The 24627-nt window shown below is 42.1% G+C and overlaps 1 protein-coding gene across 10 annotated transcripts in view; it reads left to right on the top strand.

Annotated features, from left to right (window-relative positions):
* Positions 1-24627, top strand: part of PLD1 (phospholipase D1) — a 204993-nt gene that overhangs the window by 77846 nt on the left and 102520 nt on the right. For all 10 annotated transcript variants that reach the window (XM_025425594.3, XM_049105845.1, XM_049105846.1 and 7 more), the window contains 6 exons: positions 2872-3017; positions 3226-3331; positions 4750-4815; positions 12422-12480; positions 13719-13811; positions 23860-24012. In XM_025425594.3, the coding sequence (XP_025281379.1) occupies positions 2872-3017; positions 3226-3331; positions 4750-4815; positions 12422-12480; positions 13719-13811; positions 23860-24012 (623 nt within the window). The remainder of the gene's footprint in view (positions 1-2871; positions 3018-3225; positions 3332-4749; positions 4816-12421; positions 12481-13718; positions 13812-23859; positions 24013-24627) is intronic.

Raw genomic sequence — 24627 nt, 5'->3', positions numbered from 1 at the left:
CTTGCTGGTTCCTTCCTGTCTACTGTACCTAGTTCATAGTATAATGTAGTCATCTGTGGTGATAGCCTTCTTCCTGGAGCAAGTCCTCTAGCTAAATTCTTTCTAGGCAGTTGAAGAAGAAATAAAGAGCTTATCCTGGATCTCCTGGGTTTTAATTGCCTTTTTTTTTTTAAGATGTTATATATTTATTTGAGAGACAGTGAAAGCGAGAGAGAGAGAAAGAAGTTGGGGGAGAGTCAGAAGGAGAAGCAGACTCTACACTGAGCCAGGAGCCCGATGTGGGGCTCAATCGCGGGACCCTGGGACCATGATCTGAGCTGAAGGCTGATGCTTAACCGACTGGGCCACCTCAGGTGCCCCTTGATTGCTTTTTTTAACTCGAAGTAATCTTCATTCCAAAGTGGCCCATCTTGGGGTGGCCCTGCCTTGCCCCTTATAGTATTAAATAAGCATACATTGTATGATACTATGTATTATTAATATTAGATGTCTCTGAAAGTTCTTCATGAAGATGAATATGTAAGTCACCAAGTCCGGGACTTCTCTTTGCTTGTATTCTTCTGTTAGTGAGTTTGCTTTTCTTCTGTTTAATCTTAGTCTGTGTGAGAAAGCTAAGGGTCATCTTTATCCTACTTAGTGTTTAGTTTACTAAGAAATGTGAACTAAATTCATGCAGTTTATATGTGATTCCAGGCCAATAAGAATATACTTTTTTCTAAGTACCGAATACATTCTATGTGCCCACTCAAGGCAAGGCATTTCTCTTTTCGTCTGCATGACAGCCCAGCGAGGCAGATGTTATTAGGGCCATCTCAGGCTGGGGACCTTCCATTTGCCCTCCTGCGCCCTCTCCCCTCCTTCTCCACCTTGTGCTCTGCCCCTCGACATCCTCTGCTTTTGTCCTCTGGTAGGGCTCAGACGGTGGAGAGTGGGGTCACCTTGGGCTGGCTATGTCCCTTGACCAACGGCACCCCTTCCCTCAGGGCAGCCATCTTCCCACGGTTTTCTCCTCCCTGTTCCAGTACCTGATTCTGTCTCTTGTCCCTCCAGGGCTGGGGATACCTTCAGAGTCCCAGGTTACTGTCCTTCCCTTTACGGTTTCCTTACCCCTATCATGTCTTTGTAAGCAGTTCCTTTGTTAAGACTCTTCAAATGATTCCAATTCCAAAGAATTCCAATAAGTCTGCTGGGCTGTTGTCTCACAAAAGTGACCTTTGGCTCAAGTTTCACAGCTGGTAGGCTGCACCACGGGGTCTCAGACCTTTAACAGCTTCACAAAGGATGCAATGGCCTGTTTCCATGGTACCATCCTGCCTCACAGTTGCTAAGAAGTTTAGTGTATGAAATTTGGGGTCTATATGTGAAGGATAAAACATGACATTTGCAGTGTTTTCTAAGTATTCCGTTTTCATAGAATGGGAAATACAATCCTAGGAAATGTTAGCCACTTGCCTAAATTGTTTAATTTTTCTTGTTTATTTGGCTCATCTTAAATCGAGCGTTTTTCACTTGAATGCAAAGTTTCTGGCCACTCTGAGTTTCCCTGCATTCTTCTCTGTGAAAATGATGGAGGATGATGCCTGTAATGTTGGCCAAAGTAAAAGGCAGCATATAATATTGAACCCCAGAACTGTTTTGTTTTTTTGTTTTTTTGTTTTTTTTTCAACTTCCAGTTGTAGTAATTGTCATAAATCCCAACTAGAGACAAAGCAAATGCTCGATTTGAATATTTACCAGTGTTCTGGTTGGATTCCAGACTTCAGAGCACAAGTTGCATTACCTCTCGTGCTCGTGTTTTATATGCTACATCTTCACAAAGTGGTCATACTTTGGAGGTCTGCAAAGTATGTCAAACATCAGTAGTGAATGACAGTGGGCCAGGAATCTCACATGGGGTTGCTGGCAGCAGAGCTGAATCAACTAGAGGGAAGGAGACATTTACTTTCCCCTGCCTCCAGCACCTGTGGTGCCTAAATCTCCCAGCAGGGGCCAGGATCCTCTAGGTGGTCCACCCACAGCGCCCACTGCCCTGCCCATCCCCTTATCTCCACGCCCCACAACTCATGGACTTTCCTTCCAGAGCTCCTCTGCTTTATGAGCATCCCTCAGTCTCCTAACACTTTGTACTATATCAAAACTATCCCCCGGGTCTGTTGGTTTTTCAGATTGAAATAATTCCCTAGTCAGTATATTTGCATTTTAATAAGAAATATTTTTAAAATTTTAAATGGGAATTGATTTTAGTTGAGTAATTGGGAAAAGTATTTTGTGTGTAGGAAAATCTTCTGCTTCTTTCCCTCTAATTGTCCTGTCCCTTGCTGGTCACTGGTGGTGACGCTTCAGGGCAGGGAGATGTTGTGGACAAGGAGAGACCTTGGAGTATGTTTTAGGAGGAGAAGGCATTCATGTCATTTGGGAAGGGCAAGAAGTGGACCGAGATCCTGTCATGTTCCTAGAATCCATTTCCTAGCTTTCTTCTCACCCTCTCCAAGTTGTCTATTCACAGCTTATACTTTTAGACAAGCAAAATTACTGCTGATGACTAATCAGGGTTTTCACTCATTGTCTACCTTACCTGGTTTCTTGTTTTAGGGCTGTGTGTGTGTGTGTATTTGGAGCAATATAACTTGTGGGAGTTTGTCTTTGGTGTGGTTCAGAGTTTGTCTTATATATATTATAAAGTGAACATTTTAAGGGAATGTTATTTCTGTAATCAGTTGTTTTAGAAAACATCTTGCCTAAGTACTTAACCCAAAATATGTGTGCTGGATTTAAGGGTACTTCCATGTTATTTATTAATTTAGGCTATTGTTCATCGAAAGATTTTAGAATTTTTGTTATCTAAAATATCATTTTTATTGATCACTGCAGGTACCGAGTATCAATCTTTACACTATTGAACTAACACATGGGGAATTTAAGTGGCAAGTTAAGAGGAAGTTCAAACACTTTCAAGAATTTCACAGAGAGCTGCTCAAGTACAAAGCTTTTATCCGAATCCCCATTCCTACCAGAAGGTAACTGTTGCGGAATTAATTACAAGGTTATCCCAGTATACAAGTTGGGTGGAAAGAGTATTTTATCGATATTATGGGTTAACTTGTCCATCGTCAGTGGATATTTTCTATTAAATAGTCTTTTCTAAAAATAAACCATTTTATGAAAGATAGTAGAAGAATATTATTCAAAGAACAATCTGATGTTTTCATTGCATGTGTGTTTTAGACACACTTTTAGAAGACAGAATGTCAAAGAAGAGCCTCGAGAGATGCCAAGTTTGCCCCGTTCATCTGAAAACATGATCAGAGAAGAACAATTCTTTGGTAGAAGGGTACGTCTTTCCGGTCTTCTGCTGTTCCGAATATTTTGCAGTGCTGTAGAAACATGGTGGTTCCTGAAGGGTGGGGGGGCCTAGCTGCAACTTTTATCACCTCGTGATCCTACCCGCCCTCCCCCGGGCTGGTTTGGTTTCCCTGGAACTTGTTAGGCAGCACTTCTTCCCCAAGCCAATCTGACCTGGGGAGGGAGGTTGTATTTCCCAGAAGAGAGGGGAGTGTTCTCTGAAGAAGCTGTCCTCCCACCAAGAGTCTCTTTGGGCTCATTGTGAGTCAAGATTGAGCTCATCATTGAGGGTTTTGAGATCTACTGTTTAAAAGCATGTATTTCCAAATGTTTGCTCGAGACTTTTGTAGTAGCTTGTCCTAAATATATGTGAGGTCTCATTCCCTAACGATAGGTGGGGCGGTTAGGGCCAGAGAGGAGTAGGACAGAAGCCCCAGGAGCAGGTGTTCCACCTCAGTGGGATGGTGGCACACAACGTAGATTGTTTTTTACTAGAAAATTAACAAGTAAATGTCAGTTCTGTTTTCTAAACTTTTATGTTCTGAAAGCGATATTTGATTTTGCCTTTGTATAGTTGTCATCTTGTTTAAAATCTTTTTTAGGGATCTAGAATAAGTATTTTCCACGATACCTGGATCTATAAAACTCTACAGTTTGGGGTTTCTTTGGGCACTTATATGAATGCAGTTGAAAATGAGAAGCTGTGACTTTTAACATTTAGTGCTTCCACTCGTGATCATAGTCGACATGATTGACGTTGCCCTCCCACATTTAAACATGTTTGAAATCAGGGTACAACTTCTTTTTAATCTCTTCCTTTTTTCCCCATGAACAGCGGTTTAAAAAAACCTATAATAGAGCTACCAGTAAATTCAGTGTTAGAATTCAGGAAATTCAGGTTTTTTATGAAATCAACAAATGCCTTAAGACCGTCCACCGTGGGACAAGTCCTGTGTTAGAAACTATGGAAGATAGGGGATCCCTGGGTGGCTCAGGAGTTTAGCGCTGCCTTTAGCCCAGGGCGTGACCCCGGGGTCCTGGGATCGAGTCGCACGTCAGGCTCCCTGCATGGAGCCTTCTTCTCCCTCTGCCTGTGTCTCTACCTCTCTTTCTCTGTGTGTGTCTCATGAATAAATAAATAAATAAAATCTTAAAAAAAAAAACTATGGAGGATAAAAGAATATACAGCTTAGGTCTTGTCAGCCAGTTATAAAAGACATAAGCATGTGAAATGCTAAGTAACAAGAAACAATTTGAATGATGGTCCAGGGGAACTATGGAAATAACTCCTTAATGCTATTCAGTGATAATATGAATAAATAATTGAATAAGTTTGCATAAGTTAAGGTGAGATAGTGATCACATCTCTGTCACTGTTATCTCTCATCTAATATATTTGTGTTACAGAAACAACTGGAAGATTATTTGACAAAGTTACTAAAAATGCCCATGTATAGAAACTACCACGCGACAGTAAGTACTGTTCAGTGACTTATTTTGAAATACCTTATAAAATCAGCTAAATATTGGGTCATTTTATTAACACAAGTGCTTGAATCCAGTCCTGCGTATTCCTTAAGTTAAAATTAATGATCTGAATGCAAAATTGATTTGAGAGCAATAATTTAGTTCATGGTAATGTTATTTCAAAAATGCCAAATAGAAATTAATGTGTCTAGCGCAGTAGATTCAAATGAACTTGAAACATTGCCCCAGGTTAGATTATCTAGAAATCAACGTCCTTTTCTCCTCAGGCTTCCAGAATAATGCCTGAAAGCATTTCTAACCCTGAAGAAAAAACCCTTGAGTAGTAAGTGATGAAAACAGCTGAGCAGAGTTGAATATGCAACTTAAACAGAGCGTGCTGCCTGGTTGGCCATCTGATCGGCCCGTGATGCTTATAAAAGGCCTGTCTTTTCATGTGAAAGTGAGAAGCATGGGAAAAGCTAGGGAGAGAAAAAACTCTCAAAATAAGAGAAAAGAGGTGGTGGGGCTTAGAGGCAGCTGGGAGGCACAGAGCTGGCAAGCAGGAGGGAGTGGGCCTTGACAGAAGTTCTCAGAACACAATAACCTCAGTCCTCTTAGAGGTCTTGAAGGGGTGTCTTTGAAGGCTTAACCTTCACTTATCCAAAGGTCCAGGTAACTGAGAATGTGCTGGATTATTGTATTTTCGCATCTGTGGATGTGTAAACCGTACTGCCATGGGATTGAGCGTATGTATATGGTTTATGTGCAGAAGTTAAGAGTAGGCAGTCATGGCCTACTAGATGCGGCCTCTCGTTTAGAGAATGGCATTATGTAAATACTTAAACAGGGACAGGGTAAGGGCACCTGGGCGGCTCAGTCGGTTCAGCATCTGACTATTGGTTTCTGTCCATGTCATGATCTCAGAGTCCTGTGATTGAGCCCCACACGGGGCTCCACACTCAGTGCAGGGTCGGCTTGAGATTCTCTCCCCGTCCCTCCCCTTTCCCGCTGTTCCTTCGGCATGCAGCATGTGCACGTTCTCTCTCTCAAAGACATAAATCTGGAAGGAAGGAAGGAAGCAAGCCAGCCAGCCTTCTTGCTGCCTGCCAGGGTGTTATCTGGAGGCTGGGCAAGCTCCCAGCTGGTCCTCTGGCCCCCTGGTCACCACACACAAATGATCCAGTACCCAGTCCATGGCCCACCTTCCGCAGCAGTTTGTGGTGTTATATTTGATGGACTTGAAGGAGTGTATGTGGTTCATGATCCTGGAAGAGTTTTCCCAGGGAAACCAGCAACTTGGGTCCAACCAGAGGATCTCAGGAGAAGGATGATGGCAGGGATTTCTTCTCTTCTCTAGGACTCAGGAATGTGCATCTTGAGAGTGTCACGAGTAAGGATAATACTGCTATTATTTACAATTCTAAAGCTACTGTTGCTACTGCTAAAAACTCTGCTTCCTGTTCTCCGAAAGTCAAATATGATGTTTTCTTTAATAAAGAATTATTTAAATGTGTACTAGTACTAGGATGCAAAGATTTTCTGTGTGTTTCTCTCTATGGCCTGCCTGTGACTTCACTGGTACTATTCTTTGGCTTTAGAATAGTAATTGCTGAGTCTTTCTACATATTATGCTGAGTGAAGTAAGTCAGTCGGAGAAGGACAAACATTATATGTTCTCATTCATTTGGGGAATATAAATAATAGTGAAAGGGAAAATAAGGGAAGGGAGAAGAAATGTGTGGGAAATATCAGAAAGGGAGACAGAACGTAAAGACTGCTAACTCTGGGAAACGAACTAGGGGTGGTAGAAGGGGAGGAGGGCGGGGGGTGGGAGTGAATGGGTGACGGGCACTGGGTGTTATTCTGTATGTTAGTAAATTGAACACCAATAAAAAAAAAAAAAAAAAAAAAAAAAAAAGAAAGCAATGCAAAATCCACTGCATTTTGGATTCTGATGTTGATTAAAGAAAGTGTACAGTTTCTAAAATGTTCATTTTAATTTTCTAGTCATAAAAATCTTTCCAAAGTTGAGCCTCAGAAGATCCAGAAATTCCAGAATGTCTTCTAAACTTTTCCTTTGGGAGGAAAGACCTGGTTACAGCTGACCAAATCTATGTTACTCCACATTTTTGGTGGCTACTTATTTACCCCCAAGGACAGAATTCTCCAGAGTGATTCAGACATAAGACACAATTTGATCTGTCTTAATTTTCTAACATTATTGAACTTTCACATAATGTAATCTGAGCTGGAGATTAGATTTACAGGCTTTTGCCTCATATTTGTGAAATTAGATTGGCATCATTGTGTGTCCTTTGATAATTATGAGAAATATTAAAACTCTTGTCTATAAAGTCATATTAAAAGTTATTTTTATACAATTACATATAATTAATTTATATTTTTATAAGTGTAAAACAAGCCTATTAGAAATTAATTTGGGTCTTTAGGTTGAAGAGCATGAATCGTAGGTCAAGGGCTCAGATAGGATCATGTCTCTAATTTCTATAAAATTTTGATGAAACCAGACATGAACAGATTTTATTTTCAAATGGTCACTGGTTAGGTTAATATTCAGATCAGGAATTCTTTTCTTCAGAATGACTTCTTTAATTCCTTTTTTCTTCCTTGAGGTTTTGAAGAACACAGTATCTTATGTTTTAGTGGGTTTAACGTCAGATAATTGCCTCAGAGATGATTGGTAATTTATCCTGTTTTCTTTACTCAGTTGTAAAATAGGGGTAAATGTCTTTGCATTCTCCTCAAGGCATAAATAGGTTTTAAAACAGGAATGTGTTTACTCAGTTGTAACATACAAGGTCTCAGATAGGATTCCTTTTATATTCTAAATTGCATTAGTGCTAGCTCTATTACTGAACCCACTAGCTGGGTATTTTGTTTTATTTTTATTTTCATTTATTTGGAAGAGAGAGGGAGAGCATGAGGAGGGGGAAGGGGCAGAGGAAGAGGAAGAAGCAGACTCCCCAATGAGCAGGGAACCCAATGTGAGGCTCGATCCCAGGATCCTGGGATCATGACCTGAGCCTAAGACAGATGCTTAACTGACTGAGCCATCCAGGCGCCATAGCTTGGCATTTTATTTCATTTCATTTCATTTTATTTTATTTTATTTTATTTTATTTTATTTGGCATTTTAATTAGTAACAGGAAAATGCTTAGCTTGCAGGGAATTTAAAGGAAGAGTCATCAGGAACAGTAAATGTACTTTTTTTTTTTTTTTGTACTTTTTTTCTAGCTGAAGATTAAAATCTAGAAATAGAACAAAACGTGTAATTTCCAAGAGAAGTGTCCTAGGTTGATAGGATGATATTTCTAATCATTTGACTGTCGTAACTCAGATTCCTTACCTCCTAGAGGGTAATTTCAAGCTAATCACCCTCTTGGAAGTAAGGAATCTGAAGATAAACACCCCACAGATTAATAACACTGAGTTTACAACTCCCTTGTGTTGTAAGGTGAGTGAATTTAGTTTGGGGGGAAGAGTGGTTAAAGAGGAATAAAGATGTATACGGTATTTCCATGTCAGCCAAGAGAGGCTGTACTGTAACAGCTGCATCTGCAAAGTAAGGGAAGTCTTGTTTTTCTCATGATTGAGTCCTAAGGGTTGGGAGAGTCCAGCCTCTCCGTTTCCTCCACAGATGAGATCTCTTCTCTTTTCAATGGGGCTGTGTTCACTGTCTGACCTGGAAGGCAGGCTTTCCTGGAATAGGTGAGCCTACCTCCCATTCTCACCACAAGGGGACTGCCCGACCCAATGCTCTTGTCTCCCTCGCTTCTGAGAATTTCCCACTTGGGCTCTTGCTTGAATTTTTGCTACCTCAGGCATAAAGGGGGGCCTCTGAACAGCCCCTTTCCTTCCAGTGCAAACATAAGGTAGAGGAACAGTGTATATACATGATTGCCAGGTAATTTCCTGGGTTTGTTTTTACCCCTTGGGCTAATGGCTTATTCCTTTTTCATTGGAGCCTTTACTTCCCTGTTTCCCTAGCATTTAATTATATTTTTCACAAGTTCCTTTGAAAAAAAAAAATATTTTCGGGCAGCCCAGGTGGCTCAGTGGTTTAGCGCTGCTTTCAGCCCAGGGTGTGATCCTGGAGACCCAGGATTGAGTCCCACGTCGGGCTCCCTGCATGGAGCCTGCTTCTCCCGCTGCCTGTGTTTCTGCCCCCTCCCCCCGCCCCGTGTGTGTCTCTCATGAATAAATACATAAATAGTCTTAAAAAATTTTTTTGGAATGCCTGGGTGCCTCAGTGGTTGAGCATCTGCCTTTGGCTCAGGGTGTGATCTTGGGGTCCCGGGATCCAGTCCCATATCAGGCTTCCTGCATGAAGCCTGCTTCTCCTTCTGCCTCTCTCTGTCTTTCTTTGTGTCTCTCATGAATAAATAAAATCTTTTTAAAAATGTTGATTAATACATTATTAAAGAGATAGTAAGCCCTGTGGAATATTGTCCAGTTACATTGATCAGTAAATTCATGTTCTTGAGATTCACCTGTGCAAATACAGAGTGGAATTGTTATCACTAAAGATGCACTGAGAAGTATGGGCAACACAATCTTTGTTAAATTTCACATTGTGTTATTTGGGTTTGCTTCTAAGTTGACCTTGCTGCATTTACTTTTAATCTGATAAATCTGTATTAGAACATAAAGTGCCTGAGATTTTTTCTTTTTTGGCCTATAATAGGGTAGTTGTTTCTTGAAATCTCTCCCCCAGTCACACTGAAGTGATTAGGATCATTTTAAGTTTTATATTGGTGCACAACTTTAAATTTTCTGCATTGCCAATATGCATTTGTTTTATTTAGATGAAATTCTTTACACATTGCAATTTTATTATGATATTCTAAAGTTATGATTTCTGAATTATTTCAAAGAATACTTCTGTTGACAACTCAATGATAGGAGCTATATGAATAAGAAACTATCCAGGTATTAGATAAATGGTTTCCTTGATTTTTGCTTTTTCCTTTCTTGTTTGTCCATTTAACTCTTCTGTAGCTTTGCATATAAATTAGTTATACCACTGTAGTAGTTTCTTCCAGTGTAAACTAGGATTGACATTTTCTCACTGTTCCCTAGAGATAAAATAAGTTGTGGCTTAGGGTTTTAAAACATTTTGGATTGATTCTATCCTCAAAGTCTACAGTATCACTTCTAATAATTTACGCATTACTATATTTTTCCAATGAGAAGCATTTCCCTAAATCAGATTTTTTAAAAAATGGTACTGAATGACAACGTTTTATATGAGAAATGAAACCTAAAGACTTTATAAAATCTTTATAAAAAATTGGATGTGAGGATATGTTCAATTCGGGGTTTTTCAGTCTTTCTGAATTTTAAATTCTGCCTCAAATAAGCCTGAGAAATGGAAGCATTTAATTGGGTAAGGACTGACAGTAGTGAGAGATTTGTCGTTATTTTGCTTACAAGGTTAATATTAGATTACTTTCAATCGCATATACAAAACTTTAAGGAAAGCCTTATGTTTCATTTTATTAATCCCACGTAGAAGCCTAAATCAAATGCCATTTCTTCTGAGGTATCACATCAGTTGGGAAGTGGCCACCTTCCCTCTATACCTACTTTGACATGGAATTGTTGTGGTTCTTCCCACAGATCTTTGTTGATAGGGAATGTTTTCCATGTCTGGTCTCCCCTCTGCTTCCTGGTGTCAGGAGCATATGTTTTTGAATTTGAATTTTCTGTTAATGCTGCTATTGACATGACGTACAACCGTTGGTAGATCTGGGCCTACTCTGGCGACTTTAGAGAAAATTCTCTAATTGGGGAGCATTGTAATTCAATTGTAATTAGGGAAAATTCTGTAATGTCCGACTCTAGCTGTTTCAAGGAATACAGGATGTAAAACTTGTATATATGCTGAGAACTACATAATGTCCATTGGTTTTCCCCTCTGCTTTCACATTTTCATTTATCACTCATGGTGAATGATTTACTACTTTTGCAGCTTTGTCTTAAGGATACTGTCTGGTATGACCTAATTTTGACTCTATCCCTTGCTAATTATATTATCCTGGACACTTTTTTAAAACAGATTTATTTATTTTAGAGAGCGTGAGCATTCATGTGAAGGTGTGGCAGCAGAGGGAAAGGGAGAGAGAGCCTTAAGTGGTCTCCACGCTGAATGTGGAGCCTGACTTGGGGCTGAATCTCATGACTCTGAGATCACCACCTAAGCAGAAACCAAGAGTTGGACACTTAACTGACTCTGCCACCCAGACACCTCTATTGTGGACAATTTATTTAACTTCTCTACACCAGGGGTTTGGAAACTATGGCCCATGGACCGGATTGAGCCTACTGCCTGTTTCTGTGTGGTCCATGAGCTAAGAATAGTTTTTACATTCTTTAATGTTTGAAGAAAATTCTAAAAAGAATACTTCATGACATAAAAAGCATAGTAAATTTGTATTTTAATAAGCATAAATTAAGTTTTAATGGCATGCAGCCATGCTTATTCATTTATGTGTTGTCCATGGCTGCTTTTATGCTACAGTAGTTAGAGCATATGAAGTACAAAGCCTAAAATTTTTATGTCCGACTCTTTGTAGAGAAAGTTTGCCTATCCCTGCTCAGTTTTCCCTTCTGTACAAGGGGGAAAATAGCACTTCTTGCAGAGAAATTTGAGATAATGAATGAAAAATGCTTAGTATAGAGCCAACAGATAGATATTAAGCAATCAGTAAATGTTAGCTATTGATGTTGTCATCATCTTCCCATAATTTATATGGTAAAGGTGGGCCTGAAAAATCTCTTCCTTTTCTCCTTGCTAAAAACAAAATTATTTTTATATTATTGTTATGCAAAATTATTATTGTTTTTTTCTAAAGAGCATGAGTGTGGGGTAGGGGAGGGGTAGGGGAGAGGGGGCGAGAGGATCTCAAGCAGACTCCCCACTGAACGTGGAGCCTGACACAGGGCTCTATCTTACAACCCTGAGATCATGACCTGAGTCAGATGCTCAACGAACTGAGCCTCCCAGGAACCCCTTATTTTATCTCATTTGTGTTTAAACATTCTGGTATTCTCCATATTCAAAGATCTCCTCAAACTCCCTTCAATCCACTCTCCATTTAATTGTACATTACTCTCTTCATCTTGCTCACTATAGCCCAACTGTACACCCAATGACCTTTTTTACACCTTCCATGTCCCATCTCCACCTCCATCTCCCATTTCCCCATGCCAAGTCTACTCCACCTTCCAGAACTTGGCACCCACATCACTGCCTTCATATAACCACTGTTATTTGTATGCACACTATGCCATACAATCCCCTTTCCCCAACAACAAAAACACAGGAGAATTTTGGGAATAAAATCCCCTTGGCAACTTTCTTGAGCATCCTGTCTGTATATTTGAGAGCACACATCACTTTCCTGGTTGTGTTTTAATTCTGCATACACTTTGAATCCGTTCTTTCAGGGCAATGCCATTGTTCCAATTTGTGGAGTTCCCCAGATGTGTTTAATGTAGCAGTATCTGATGGATATTGTTTTCAAATGCAAAAGTTTATCTTTTTTTCTTTCTGCTTTCCTAAAGTATGGATTTTTGGCCTCTTTTCAGACAGAGTTCCTTGATATAAGCCAGCTGTCTTTCATCCATGATTTGGGACCAAAGGGCATGTAAGTTCCAGGGTTACATCTTAAAGAGAATTGTGAAAGCTGATAAGTATTACCATTTGATTGACCATCCTGCCATGGTGACAGAGCTTACCTGACTTGCCTGCTACTAGCTTATTTTCTTCCCGACAGAGTCAGAGCCACTCAGAGAGTCTATTTATACAGAGTGGTACCTTGCTATTATTGAACAAGGGTAGCAACTGCTCCATCCTCCTCCTTAGGGCCTTACAGCACAGATTTCCCTTCACCCAACATTAGGAATGTTTAATACAGGTAGCAAATATGATATGTGGGAGAAAGCATTAGACATAAACGTGTTGTATATTTGAAAGTTGCTAAGAGAACCCATCTTAAAGGTTCTTATCACAATAAAAAATTTTAACTATGTATGGAGGTGGATGTTCACTAGACTTATTGGGGTGATATTTTGCAATATATAAAAATGCCAAATTAATGTGTTGTGCACCTGACACTGGTATAATGTTATATGTCAATTATACCTCAATTTAAAAAAATCAAATGTATCAAGTCCCTTCTTTAAATAACTTACAAAAGTTAGCTATTTATCACTCATTTTCATGATTAAAAAATAGTGTGTAAAATTTATGCTAGGTAACAAGATTGAAATTTACTTAATGATTATTTTTCCTTCAATAATACGAGAGCTTGATGTTATCAAGAGCTTTAGTTAAGAACATTATTAGTAGTAGTTTTAATTTTTTTCTTTGGTTAAGCCATTCGTGTTGTTGTTTCTTGTCATATCCCTCAAAAGTAAGATATTTCTCTTTCCAAAGCTCTAATAGATGTGCCTTGTTCCTTTGGTATGACTCAGTCCTAGAACTGTAGGTAAAAGGATGAGTATTTGGGAACCTTTGGGCAGGTACCTCCAAAGGTCTCGACAGCAGCTGAACCATCCCTGGGCAGGCCTTTGGTGATGTCTGGGGTCTTTTTCAGCTTGTCCCAATGACTAAAGGGTACGCTCAGCATTTGGAGCCAGAAGCCAGAATGCCTAAGGTCCCGCACTGTGTACAAGAGAATATTGCTGACCAGTTGCTTTTAGAGATCAGCAGCTAGGGTATCCAGCCTAGTGAATTCCATATTGAGCTATTTGAGAGTGAAAAAGGAAGGAGAAGAAGTGATGTGAGAAGGAAACCGTTTATTTAGTCCAAATGGTGAGGCTGTATCAGCTAAGCGTGAATTGGAAATCTGAAGATGCTGGGTTAACTTGATGTCTCTTTTAGAGAAGGTATGATAATGAAAAGATCCGGGGGACACAGGATACCAGGCTTGAATTGCTGTGGTCAGGGAAGAGCCTGCTACCGCTGGTCCAAAAGGTAGGACTTTGCCATTTTGTGTGTTTGTTTTAATAAACTGGATGTTTGGGGAATTTTCACATGCTGGTTTTTGATTACAAATCCATTATATATCCTTTGAAAGTTACAGCAGAACAAATTTTAAATTATCTTAAGTCCCAGGTTTCAGCATCCATTTAAATATTCTAACTCAAACCAGGGCTTGTAGGCAGAGTGTGCAAAATTTATTTTATAAGTAAAAATAAAATAAACTTAAAAACTGGTCAGCCGAAGAACTTATACAGATGACCAATAAGCACAGATAGATGTCTCAGTATCACTAGGCATTCAGGGAATGCAAATCAAAACCACAGCGGGGTCCAACTTCCCAGCCACTAGGATGGCTGTCATGAAAAGACACAATAACAAGTGTTAATAAGGATGTAGAGAAATTGGAACACTCCTAGATTGTTGGTAGAAATGTAAAATGGTGCAGCCACTCTAGAAAATGGCACAGCAGTTCCTCAAAATGTTAAACATAGGAAGTGGGTTTACCGGGCATATGGTAACTCTAAGTATTTACCCCAAAGAATTGAAAAAATATGTCTGCATCACAATTGGTGGAAGATGCTTTCACCAGCAGCATTGTTCAAATAGCCAAAAAGTATGAACCTCCTGAATGTCCATGATTTGATGAACGGTTAAACAAAATGTGGTATATGTGTACAGTGGAATATTATTTGGCCATAAAAGGAATGGAGATTAATGGGAATGGGGTTTCCTTCTGGGTCGATGGAGATATCTGGTTGTACAACGTTTTAAATATATTGCAAACCACTGAATTATACACCTTTAAAAGGTGAGTTTTACAGTATGTGAATACAATGTTCAGAAATTTTTAATGAAAACAAACAAAAAAAATTGAAATACTAATTCCTATTTCCTGAATGAATCTCCAAAACATGCTAAGTGAAAAAAAAAAAAAGCCAGACACAAAAGGCCACATTTTATAAGATTTCATTTGTATGAAATGTCCAGGAATAGACAAATCGATAGAGACAGAGTAGATGAGTGGTCTCCAGGGGCTGGGAGGAAAGGAGAATGAGAGTTTCTGCTAAATGGACATGGGGTTTCTTCTGGGTGGTGACAACATTCTGAAATTAGGTATGAGTGGTGATGGTGCACAGCTTTAGGAATATCCTAAAAACCACTGAACTCTACACTTAAAAAAATAAACTAAAAGATAAAAGAAGAATTGGTCAGATTTCAGGGATCATGATTTTAGACTTAACATTTGTAAGGATGTATATTCTGATGTGTGATATAGACAGAGAACATTATTTTTTAAAAAAAGATTTTATTTATTTATTCATGAGAGACACACAGAGAGGGAGGCAAAGACACAGGTAGAGGGAGAAGCAGGCTCCCTGCAGGGAGCCCGATGCGGGACTCGATCCCAGGACCCTAGGATCACAACCTGAGCTGAAGGCAGATGCTCAACTGCTGAGCCACCCAGGTGCCCCAGACAGAGAACTTTAATTCATATCCTGTGTCCTACCCAACCAGACTCCTGTGGACCAGTGTTCTCATCTGATTCTTGTGTCCTCAAAGCATTTATCACAATGTTCTGGATATACTAGTCTCTGTCTCTCTCTTACATAAATAAAAATAAAATCTTAAAAAATATATATATTCATCAAAACTCTAAAACTAAGACTTACCTTTAAACATATTTAAGACACACTACCAGCAAATCATACCATTAAGTCAAGCTCTTATTTTCTCTATTTTAAAAGGATAGTAGAAGGGGCGCCTGGGTGGCTCAATGGTTGAGCGTCTGCCTTGGGCTCAGGGCATGGTCCCGGGGTCCTGGGATCGAGTTCCACATCGGGCCCCCCACAGGGAGCCTGCTTCTCCCTCTGCCTGTGTCTCTCATGAATAAATAAATGAAATTGAAAAAAATCAAAGGATAGAAGAAATTACAAGGAAAAGATCAAGAGATTAGACTGGAGAAAATAGAAAATTTCTGAGTTCCAGTAAAACAATTTTACTAAAATTAAAAAAAAAAAAAAAGGAAGTAATGCACTAGAAAATATTTGTCTTCAGGATCCCTGGGTGGCTCGGTGGTTGAGGACCTGCCTTGGGCCCAGGGCGTGATCCTGGGGTCCTGGGATCGAGTGCCACGTCGGGCTCCCTACATGGAGCCTGCTTTTCCCTCTGCCTGGGTCTCTGTCTCTGTCTCTTTCTCTCTCTCTCTCTCTCTGTGTCTTTCATGAATAAATAAAAAATCTTTAAAAAAAATATGTCTTCAGACAGAATGCTGTAACTTGGAGCTCAGCGGGCTCCTGGTGCGGAGTCTCCTGCCCTGACTTCAGCTTTGGTTAAGGTGGCCGCTGGGCTCAGCCCAGGCTTTCGGAAGGCAGCACCTGCGAGTCTTGCCCAGCCCCGGGGGGCAGGGGTGATGCCCCCACCAGCTCTGCACCGGCTTGGCCCCACACAGTAGGATGCGTGCAGACCAAGGCGTCCTTGAGGCCTCGCGCCCTGCTCTGCCTCCCCGTGCCCCCCTGCCGGGGCTCCTGACCTCCCTCTGCGCCCCCCAACACTCCTCCTTTACTCACACCCTGGTCTCAGAGCAGACTTGGGGGCCAACCCAGCCCGGGACCTCCTCCTAAACGACGGCCGCCGTGGTCTGGTCCCCGCGCGATGACCGGGGCCTAGGGTCGCCGGCTGTGCTCCAGCGCCTGTGACAAGGAGGCAAGGCCCCTGCCCTCGGGGAAGCGACAGGGAGTGGAGGTGGGGGAGGCCGCAGCTCTGAAGGAAAGGGAAGGCAGGGGGACGGGAAGGCCTTGAGGCCGGAGAGGGGACCTGGGCGCGGGGTCAAAGGACTGCAGCCGGAGGTTAGGCTCCCTGCGAGGGGCAGCCGCCAAAGACGGGGCCAGACGTGTTTTGTTTTTGTTTTTTTTTAAGATTTTATTTATTTAACAACAACAAGAAGAAAGATTTTATTTATTTATTCATGAGAGACAGAGAGAGAGAGGCAGAGACACAGGCAGAGGGAGAAGCAGGCTCCCTGCGGGGAGCCCGATATGGGACTCGATCCCGGGTCTCCAGGGTCACACTCTGGGCCGAAGGCAGCACTAAACCGCTGCGCCACCCAGGGATCCCCAGACATGGTTAAATAAAACAACCGAGCTCCCTCGCACCTTAAGCTTCGGATTAAATCCAGCCTCTACCAGGGCAACCCAAAAAGATCCGATCCTCCCTGGAATGAAGCGTGTCGTCGTTTCACAATTGTGCGGATCTTTCCACAAAGGTTGTAGCCTTGGTTCCCCATCAAGAAGTATTTCCCGAGCTACGTGGGTGCGTTCCAAAGTAGCAGTACCAGAGAAAGCGGCAAGCTGCAGCTGACGGCGTTAGTCTAGAAGTTTCCTCAGAGCAGAAACTATTGGTATCCGAATAGGAGTTGCTTTTAAGGAGGACCCAGTGGTAACTCGCTCTTTTTTGTGTTCGTATCCGTGCTCAAGCATCCGGATCGCTTTCTCATGCTTGCTACCTCGATGCACCGAGATCACGCAAATGGGGCAACTGAGCTTTCGGTGCGTCTCACAGTGACCTGGTCTTGAGGACAAGTAAAAAGAAAAATAAAAAACAAAAGACAAACACGGAAAACATTTCTTCTCACAATTTAAAACATCTGCTCATGGGCAGCCTGGGTGGCCCAGCGGTTTAGCGCCACCTTCGGTCCAGGGTATGATCCTGGAGACCCGGGGTCGAGTCCCGCATCCGGCTCCCTGCATGGAGCCTGCTTCTCCCTCTGCCTGTGTCTCTGCCTCTCTCTCTTTGTGTGTGTCTCTCATGGATACATAAATGAAATCTTAAAAAATAATAATAATAATAAAAAAATAAAACATCTGCTCATGCGGCATATCTGCATCTGGTAGTGGACTGGACGAGAAGTTTCTCATCTCTAGTAACATCTAAGGAGATGTATGGATTTTAAGAAATAAGTGTAGCATTTATTTTGCTGAACTCTGAGCCATACCCAGAATGCTACAGACAATAAGAACAAGCAGACAGATGGTTCCAGGTCAGGGCAGGAAGCTAAAGGGAGCGGTGGGTGGGGTCGGGGCCTCCCTGCGCAGGAATGTTTAGGCGGAGAACGCAGGAGCAGGAAAGGCCCATGGGAGCCTCTGGACAAAATAATTTCTAGGCAGAGGACTAGCCGACGTAGAAGCCCGAAGAAGAAGCACCTTGGCAGATGTGAGGACAGCTGGATGTGGGTGGGGAGAGAGAAGGGCAGGGGTGAGGCCCAGAAGCCTGGCTCCGGGGCTGTCTGCATTTCAGCGCCAGAGCAAGGAGTGGCACGGGCAGGAGGCGCTTGTTAGAACACACTAGAACCTCACCTGCCTGAGAGCAAGAATGTCTGTGAAAGGGCCTGTTCCTGGCGCGAGGCACAGTGCTGAGCAATGTACGTGCATCAGCCCCGATTTCTCACAGGCACGGATGAGTGGGTCGCTCATTCCAGGCGGGGAGCCCCCTCCAGCCGTGTCCCCGGGCTCACGCAGAGCTGGAACTGGAGCCCAGGGAGGCCCAGGGAGGGCGACTCGTAGGGACGCGCTTTGCTCCCCGAGCAGCTGCCACTGATTCCGAAGACTGGTCACCCGTTCCTCTCTTGGTGCGTGGCCTCTTGTTAAAGAAAAAAGAAAGTTGACAAAAGAGAGAAACGAAAGAAATCAGAGGAGTTTCAGGAATGGTATAATCAAGAAGAGCTTTATAGAAAAGCACCACGAGTCCATTTACGCTGATGTCTGAATGACTAATAAGAGGAATTCATTATCAAAACTCAAGTTGTCTTTTGCATTCAGCTTTTTCAAAAATCCAGCTGTCACAGGGGTTGCCTGGGTGGCTCGGTCGGTTAAGTGTCCCACCCTTGATCTCAGCTCGGGCCTTGATCTCAGGGTCATGAGTTCGAGCCCTGCGTTGGGCATGGAGCCTACTTAAAAAATGCAGCTGTTACTACTACGCTCTTCTGTATTTGCAGGCACCACGTCTCGGAGGGGCAGAGGAAGAGGGCACTTAGGGTACCCCCAGTGCTGACCGGTGCTCCGGCTTGCCGGGACCCCTAGCCGTATCCTTGCCATTGCTGAACAAGGTGTTGATCACCTGGCCTCTGAGCAGATTGAGAAAAGTACCCATTTCTTTTCTTTTTTTTTTAATATTTTATTTATTTATTCATGAGAGACAGAGAGAGAGAGAGAGAGAGAGAGAGACAGGCAGAGGGAGAAGCAGGCCCCATGCAGGAAGCTCAGTGTGGGACTCGATCCTGGATCTCCAGGATCACGCCCTGGGCTGAAGGTGGCCCTACACTGCTGAGCCCCCGGGCTGCCCTAAAGCACCCACTTCTGCAGGAGGACACCGCCAACATCGCAGGCCTCCTGCACCGGGGCTCCCCGCGTAAGGCGTACCTGCACCATAGTCCCTGTGGCCTGGTCCCAGGGACATGTTTTCCAGCCCTGGTCCCGGTGGTTGTGCCACCAGCCTCTGCTCTTAGAAGCATCTCTGAGATGTGCTGTGTAATGCCAGCCACAGGAGCCGGTGCCCCTGGACCGGGCCCCTGACCTGGAGCTCTGGGGACAGCTGGCTCCGGTGCGTGCGGTGTGCTCCACGTGCAGGCCCCAGGTTCACGAGCGGGCAGCTGCGGAGGGCACGGGGGCGCAGCAGGGCCCGGCCGGGAGAAGGAGCCTGGGCAGGCACCGGTCCGGCTGTGCCCTCGGCCTTGGTTGACTCCTGCCGACGGGCAGCTCCGCGGCTGCCTCATACCTGGGCCTCGACCCCCGGCCTGGGCGTCCTGCGCCTTGAGCGCCGTCGTGAGAATTCTTACAAAATGTGTAATTCCTGCACTTATTGACAATTATTGAGAATCTTACCCATTATTCTCAGGTGCCTTCTGTTGGGTCCCAAATGGGAAACTTCCTTTGGAATTTAATTTTTTTAGGGGGAGACACCTTTTGATTTCTTTAATGTATTTGTTGGGTAAGAAAAACCAGGAAGCTTGGCATCGCCCTAATTATGTTAATGTTGTGGTTAGGTGTTTGCTTTCTGTGATCTACTGTTTCTCCCTTTGTTCACCATTATCACATGTATGGCCTTTACTGTTAGTGAGGACATAACTAACTAAAGCGATCCCATCCCTTTTCCTTTTCTTTCTTTTTTTTTTTTTTTCCCATCCCCTTTTATTAGAAAGGAGCTGGCCTATATATTGAAAGACAAATGAATGAAATGAAACTAGGTGGAGGGCAGCCCGGGTGGCTCAGTGGTTTAGCACCACCTTCGGCCCAGGGTGTGATCCTGGGGACCTGGGATCGAGTCCCACGTCAGGCTCCCTGCATGGAGCCTGCTTCTCCCTCTGCCTGTGTCTGCCTCTCTCTCTCTCATGAATAAATTAATAAAATTTAAAAAAAACATTAAAAGAAAAGAAAAGAAACTAGGTGGAAACCAACATAGATTTGTCTGTAGTAAACCCCCAATTATGAAGCCCCTAAATTGCCATGTGGTTAGCAATTTTGGTGACACCGTATCATAGAGTTTTTTTTTTAGGTGCCGGCTTCCCATGTTACGTTCACCATATTCCTTACCTTGTGAACGTATTCACAGAAATGCTGGAGCATTTAGTATTTCTGTCTTTAGATTTTTGAACCTCCATACTGTTTTCCTTTCCTGTTCTAGAATGTGCTTTACTTTGTGTGATATTGAATATGATATGCCCCTTGTTATTTTATTCGGTTACGAACTGATTGATCACTACACAATTGCCAGTAAATGTGATTATATGGTGTTATATGCAGCATGGCACCGTTGCCATTTGTGTTCATTTTATTTATTATTTTTAAAGATTTTATTGATTTATTCCTGAGAGACACAGAGAAAGAGGCAGGGGCAGAGACAGAGACACAGGCCGAGGGAGAAGCAGGCTCCATGCAGGGAGCCTGATGTGGGACTCGATCCCAGGTCTCCAGGATCAACGCCCTGGGCCAAAAGCAGATGCTCAACCACTGAGCCACCCAGGCATCCCCATTTGTGTTCATTTTAAATCAATCCCATACCTTCGCTTGTCCCACTGCCCTTGTCATGCCCGTCATCTACATCCTTACTGCTCAAATGTCGTCCTAGCATGGACATCGCCCTTGAGCTTATTAGAAACGCGTAATGTCGGGCCTTGCCCCAGACCTACTGAATCAGAATCTGCACTTTACTTTTATTATTTATTTTATTACCATTATATTGCACTGACGTATAGCTGGCATACAACGTTATGTTAGCGTCAGGTGTATAACACTGTGACTCCGCATTCATGTACATTATAAAATGCTCACCACCTGTCACCATGCAAAGTTATTAAAATATTATTGACTGTTCTCCCTATGCTATACTTTGCATCCCTGTGATTTCTTTATTTTACAACTGGAAGTTTGTACCTCTTAAATCCCCTTCACCTATTTTGCCCATCCTCCCACTTCTCCCTGCTCTGGTAACCAGCAGTTTGTTCTCTACATGTATGAGTCTCTTTCTGTTTTGTTTCGTTTGGTTGGTTGGCTTTTTTGTCTTTAGATGCCACATAAATATGAAGTCATACGGTACTTGCTTTTCTCTGTCTGACTTATATCACTTAGCATAATACCCTCTCTAGGTCCATCATGTTGTTGCAAATGGCAAGATCTTTTTTTAATGGCTGAGTAATACTCCACCATTTTCCTTTTTTTTTTTTAATTTAAATTTTTTTTTAATTTTTATTTATTTATGATAGTCACAGAGAGAGAGAAAGAGGCAGAGACACAGGCAGAGGGAGAAGCAGGCTCCATGCATTGGGAGCCCAATGTGGGATTTGATCCCGGGTCTCCAGGATCGCGCCCTGGGCCAAAGGCAGGCGCCAAACCGCTGCGCCACCCAGGGATCCCAGTCCACCATTTTCCTTATCCATTCATCAATAAGTTACTTCCATATCTCAGTTGTTGTAAGTAATGTTGCAATAAACATAGGAATGCATACATCTCTTCAAATTAGTGAGGTTTTTATTTTTTTCTTTCAGGTAAGTATCCAGAAGTAGAAACGCTGGATGATTTGGTATTTCTATCTGTATATTTTTGAGGAACCTCCATACTGTTCCTCATGGTGGCTGCACCAATCTATGTTCCCATCAACAGTGGGCCAGGGTTCCCTTTCCTCCACATTCTCCCCAGCACTAGTTATTCCTTATCCTTCTGATACTAGCCACAGATTTTGCATTTTAACAGGATACCCATGTAAGGCTTTTATTCACAGTAAAGTATAAGAAGAGTTGTTCTGTATTATCGCCGTAGCTTGCGAGCCTGCCACACTATATCCCTCTTTATCATTCATACCTTTCTTTCTAAAACACAGCTACCGTGATAGTCTCATCCTCTCCCTTGCTGGGGCATGAGGATTCTCTAATTTAATAACCATCCTGGTGTTTTTGTTAAAAAACATCATGCTGAGTGAAGTCAGTCAGTCGGGGAAGGACACTCATCATATGGTTTCACTCATATGGAGAATATAAGAAATAGTGAAAGAGACCATAAGGGAAAGGAGGGAAAAATGAGTGGGAAAAATTAGAGAGGGAGACAAACCATGAGTGGCTCCTAACTCTGGGAAACAAAGGGTTGTGGAAGAGGAGGTGGGCAGGGGGATGGGGTGACTTGGTGACGGGCATTGAGGAGGGCACTTGATGGATGAGCACCTGGTGTTACATGTTGGCAAATCAAACTTCAATAAAATAAAATAAAAATAATGAATCAGCTGTGGGGCCTGGGAAACTTTTTTTTTTTTTTTTTTTTTTTAAACAAGCATCTCAAGAGCTTCTGATGGCAAAGCAAGTTTAGGAAACTGGTCCCATGCTATGAAATCAGCCTCCTGAGCATGGCCTTCATTCACACTGTCCGCAGTGTGGCTTTTGCCCGTTTTTCCTTACTATACTCCCTGAGACGCTGGCCACACCAGACTTTCTCCCAACACGTGCAGCAATTGTTTCCACACCGCAGTGCCTTTGCCAGCTCTTCCCTCCATGCGGGATGCAGGCCTCGGGCTCCCTGCTTTGGGCTTTATTTGATAGGATCTTTCTGGCCTCTCTCAGATCCACCTGTTTGGGAGAGTGCTTCTAGCTCTTTCTCTAGTCAGAACTAAGGACTCCCTCTTAGACCCATCACCTTTTCAGTTTCTAGCACCTTCTTTGTGCCCCACTAGCCTCATAAGCTCCTTGGAGAGCATGTCTCTTTTACCTCTGTGCTGTTTCTTTCTTTCTTCCTTTTTTTAAGATTTTATTTATTTATTCATGAGAGAGACAGAGAGGCAGAGACACAGGCAGAGGGACAAGCAGGCTCCCTGCAGGGAGCCCGATGTGGGACTCGATCCCAGCACCCTGGGGTCACGCCCTGAGCCAGAGGCAGACGCTCAACTGCTGAGCCACCCTGGCGTCCCTCCTCTGTGCTCTGTCTACCTCTATACTAACTCCCAGCCTATCACTGTATTTTTCCATTATGAGACTCTTAAATATATATTGAGTTGAATACATAGATGCTTTTGAGAGACCACATCATTTATCAATAATCCTTAAACCTACAATTTGAAATAAAAAACAGAATATGTAGTCTTAGATGCTTACTGGGTTGTTTTGAAAGCAGGATTTTTATCTCTCGAGAGACTTATTTGCCTCTTTTATAATGGTTTATCTTAGCAGACATTTTTCCAGTGCATTTCCATTCTTCCAACAGCTGAGGCTCCTGCTGTACATGCGAGTGCTACCTGCCCATAGCAGGGACATCCTCCCAGGTTATGTCATTAGTGTTTACAGAGCTAATGAATTAGTTTGAATTGGTTGGTGCTTAGAAAAACATAATAGACTTATTAGGTTTTTTGTTGTTGTTGTTGCAAAGCGACTTTTAAAAAACAAATCCCCTGTGTAAAAAATAAAATCATATCTATGGTCTGCTAGAGTGCTTACTTAACTTGACATAATTTGTTCTTTTTGTTTCAGTGATTCAATACAACTCTAAAAATATTTATTCCCTTCCTACAGGTGGTTGATAGTGAAAGATTCATTTTTACTCTATATGAAACCAGACAGTGGTGCCATTGCCTTTGTCCTGCTGGTAGATAAAGAATTCAAAATTAAGGTCGGGAAGAAGGAGACTGAGACAAAATATGGACTCCGAATTGATAATCTTTCAAGGTAGAAATTTCAAATATTTTGACACAATTTATCTCAAAAACAAAGATTTTCTCCCAACTTTAAGTGAAGAAGGAAGTAGAATAATTTAACTGTTAGAAAATTGTTATTTAGAACTCATCTTCAATCAAAAATAATGAAATGACTTTTCTTTCTATATATTTTTAAGTATATATCGCTTCTCAGCCTTTGGCTAAGATCAGGTATATATTTTTTTGACTATAGTATATCCAGTGTGCAACAGTCAGAATGAACAATCCCATGTGTTGATTTATGCCTGTTTTAACAAAATGTATGCCTATTAACAAAATTAATTACTCAGTAATACCATTTTACCAAACAAATTAAGGAGTGATTGTTTCACATTTTTAAAAGATAAAATTTTACTTTATAAATTGATATCCTTTAATTAAGAGAAACACATAAACAGTGATTTGGTTTACAAAAGTTCTCTTTACACATAGATTTTAAGAAAAATATCTTGAACGGATGTTCAACTGCCCATTTACTATGGATTTTATTAGCAAGTGTGTGTGTTGATAAATGTTTCTTTCTGGAAGACTATGTATGTCTTTTTCTCTATATACACACATTTGGCTCTACAAAGTTTAGCCTTAT

The sequence above is a fragment of the Canis lupus genome, chromosome 34 (genome assembly GCF_003254725.2).
Source record: "Canis lupus dingo isolate Sandy chromosome 34, ASM325472v2, whole genome shotgun sequence".
In the NCBI taxonomy this organism is placed as follows: Eukaryota; Metazoa; Chordata; class Mammalia; order Carnivora; family Canidae; genus Canis; species Canis lupus.
The sequence above is the reverse complement of the archived record's forward strand: the minus strand, read 5'-3'. Positions and strand labels throughout refer to the sequence as shown.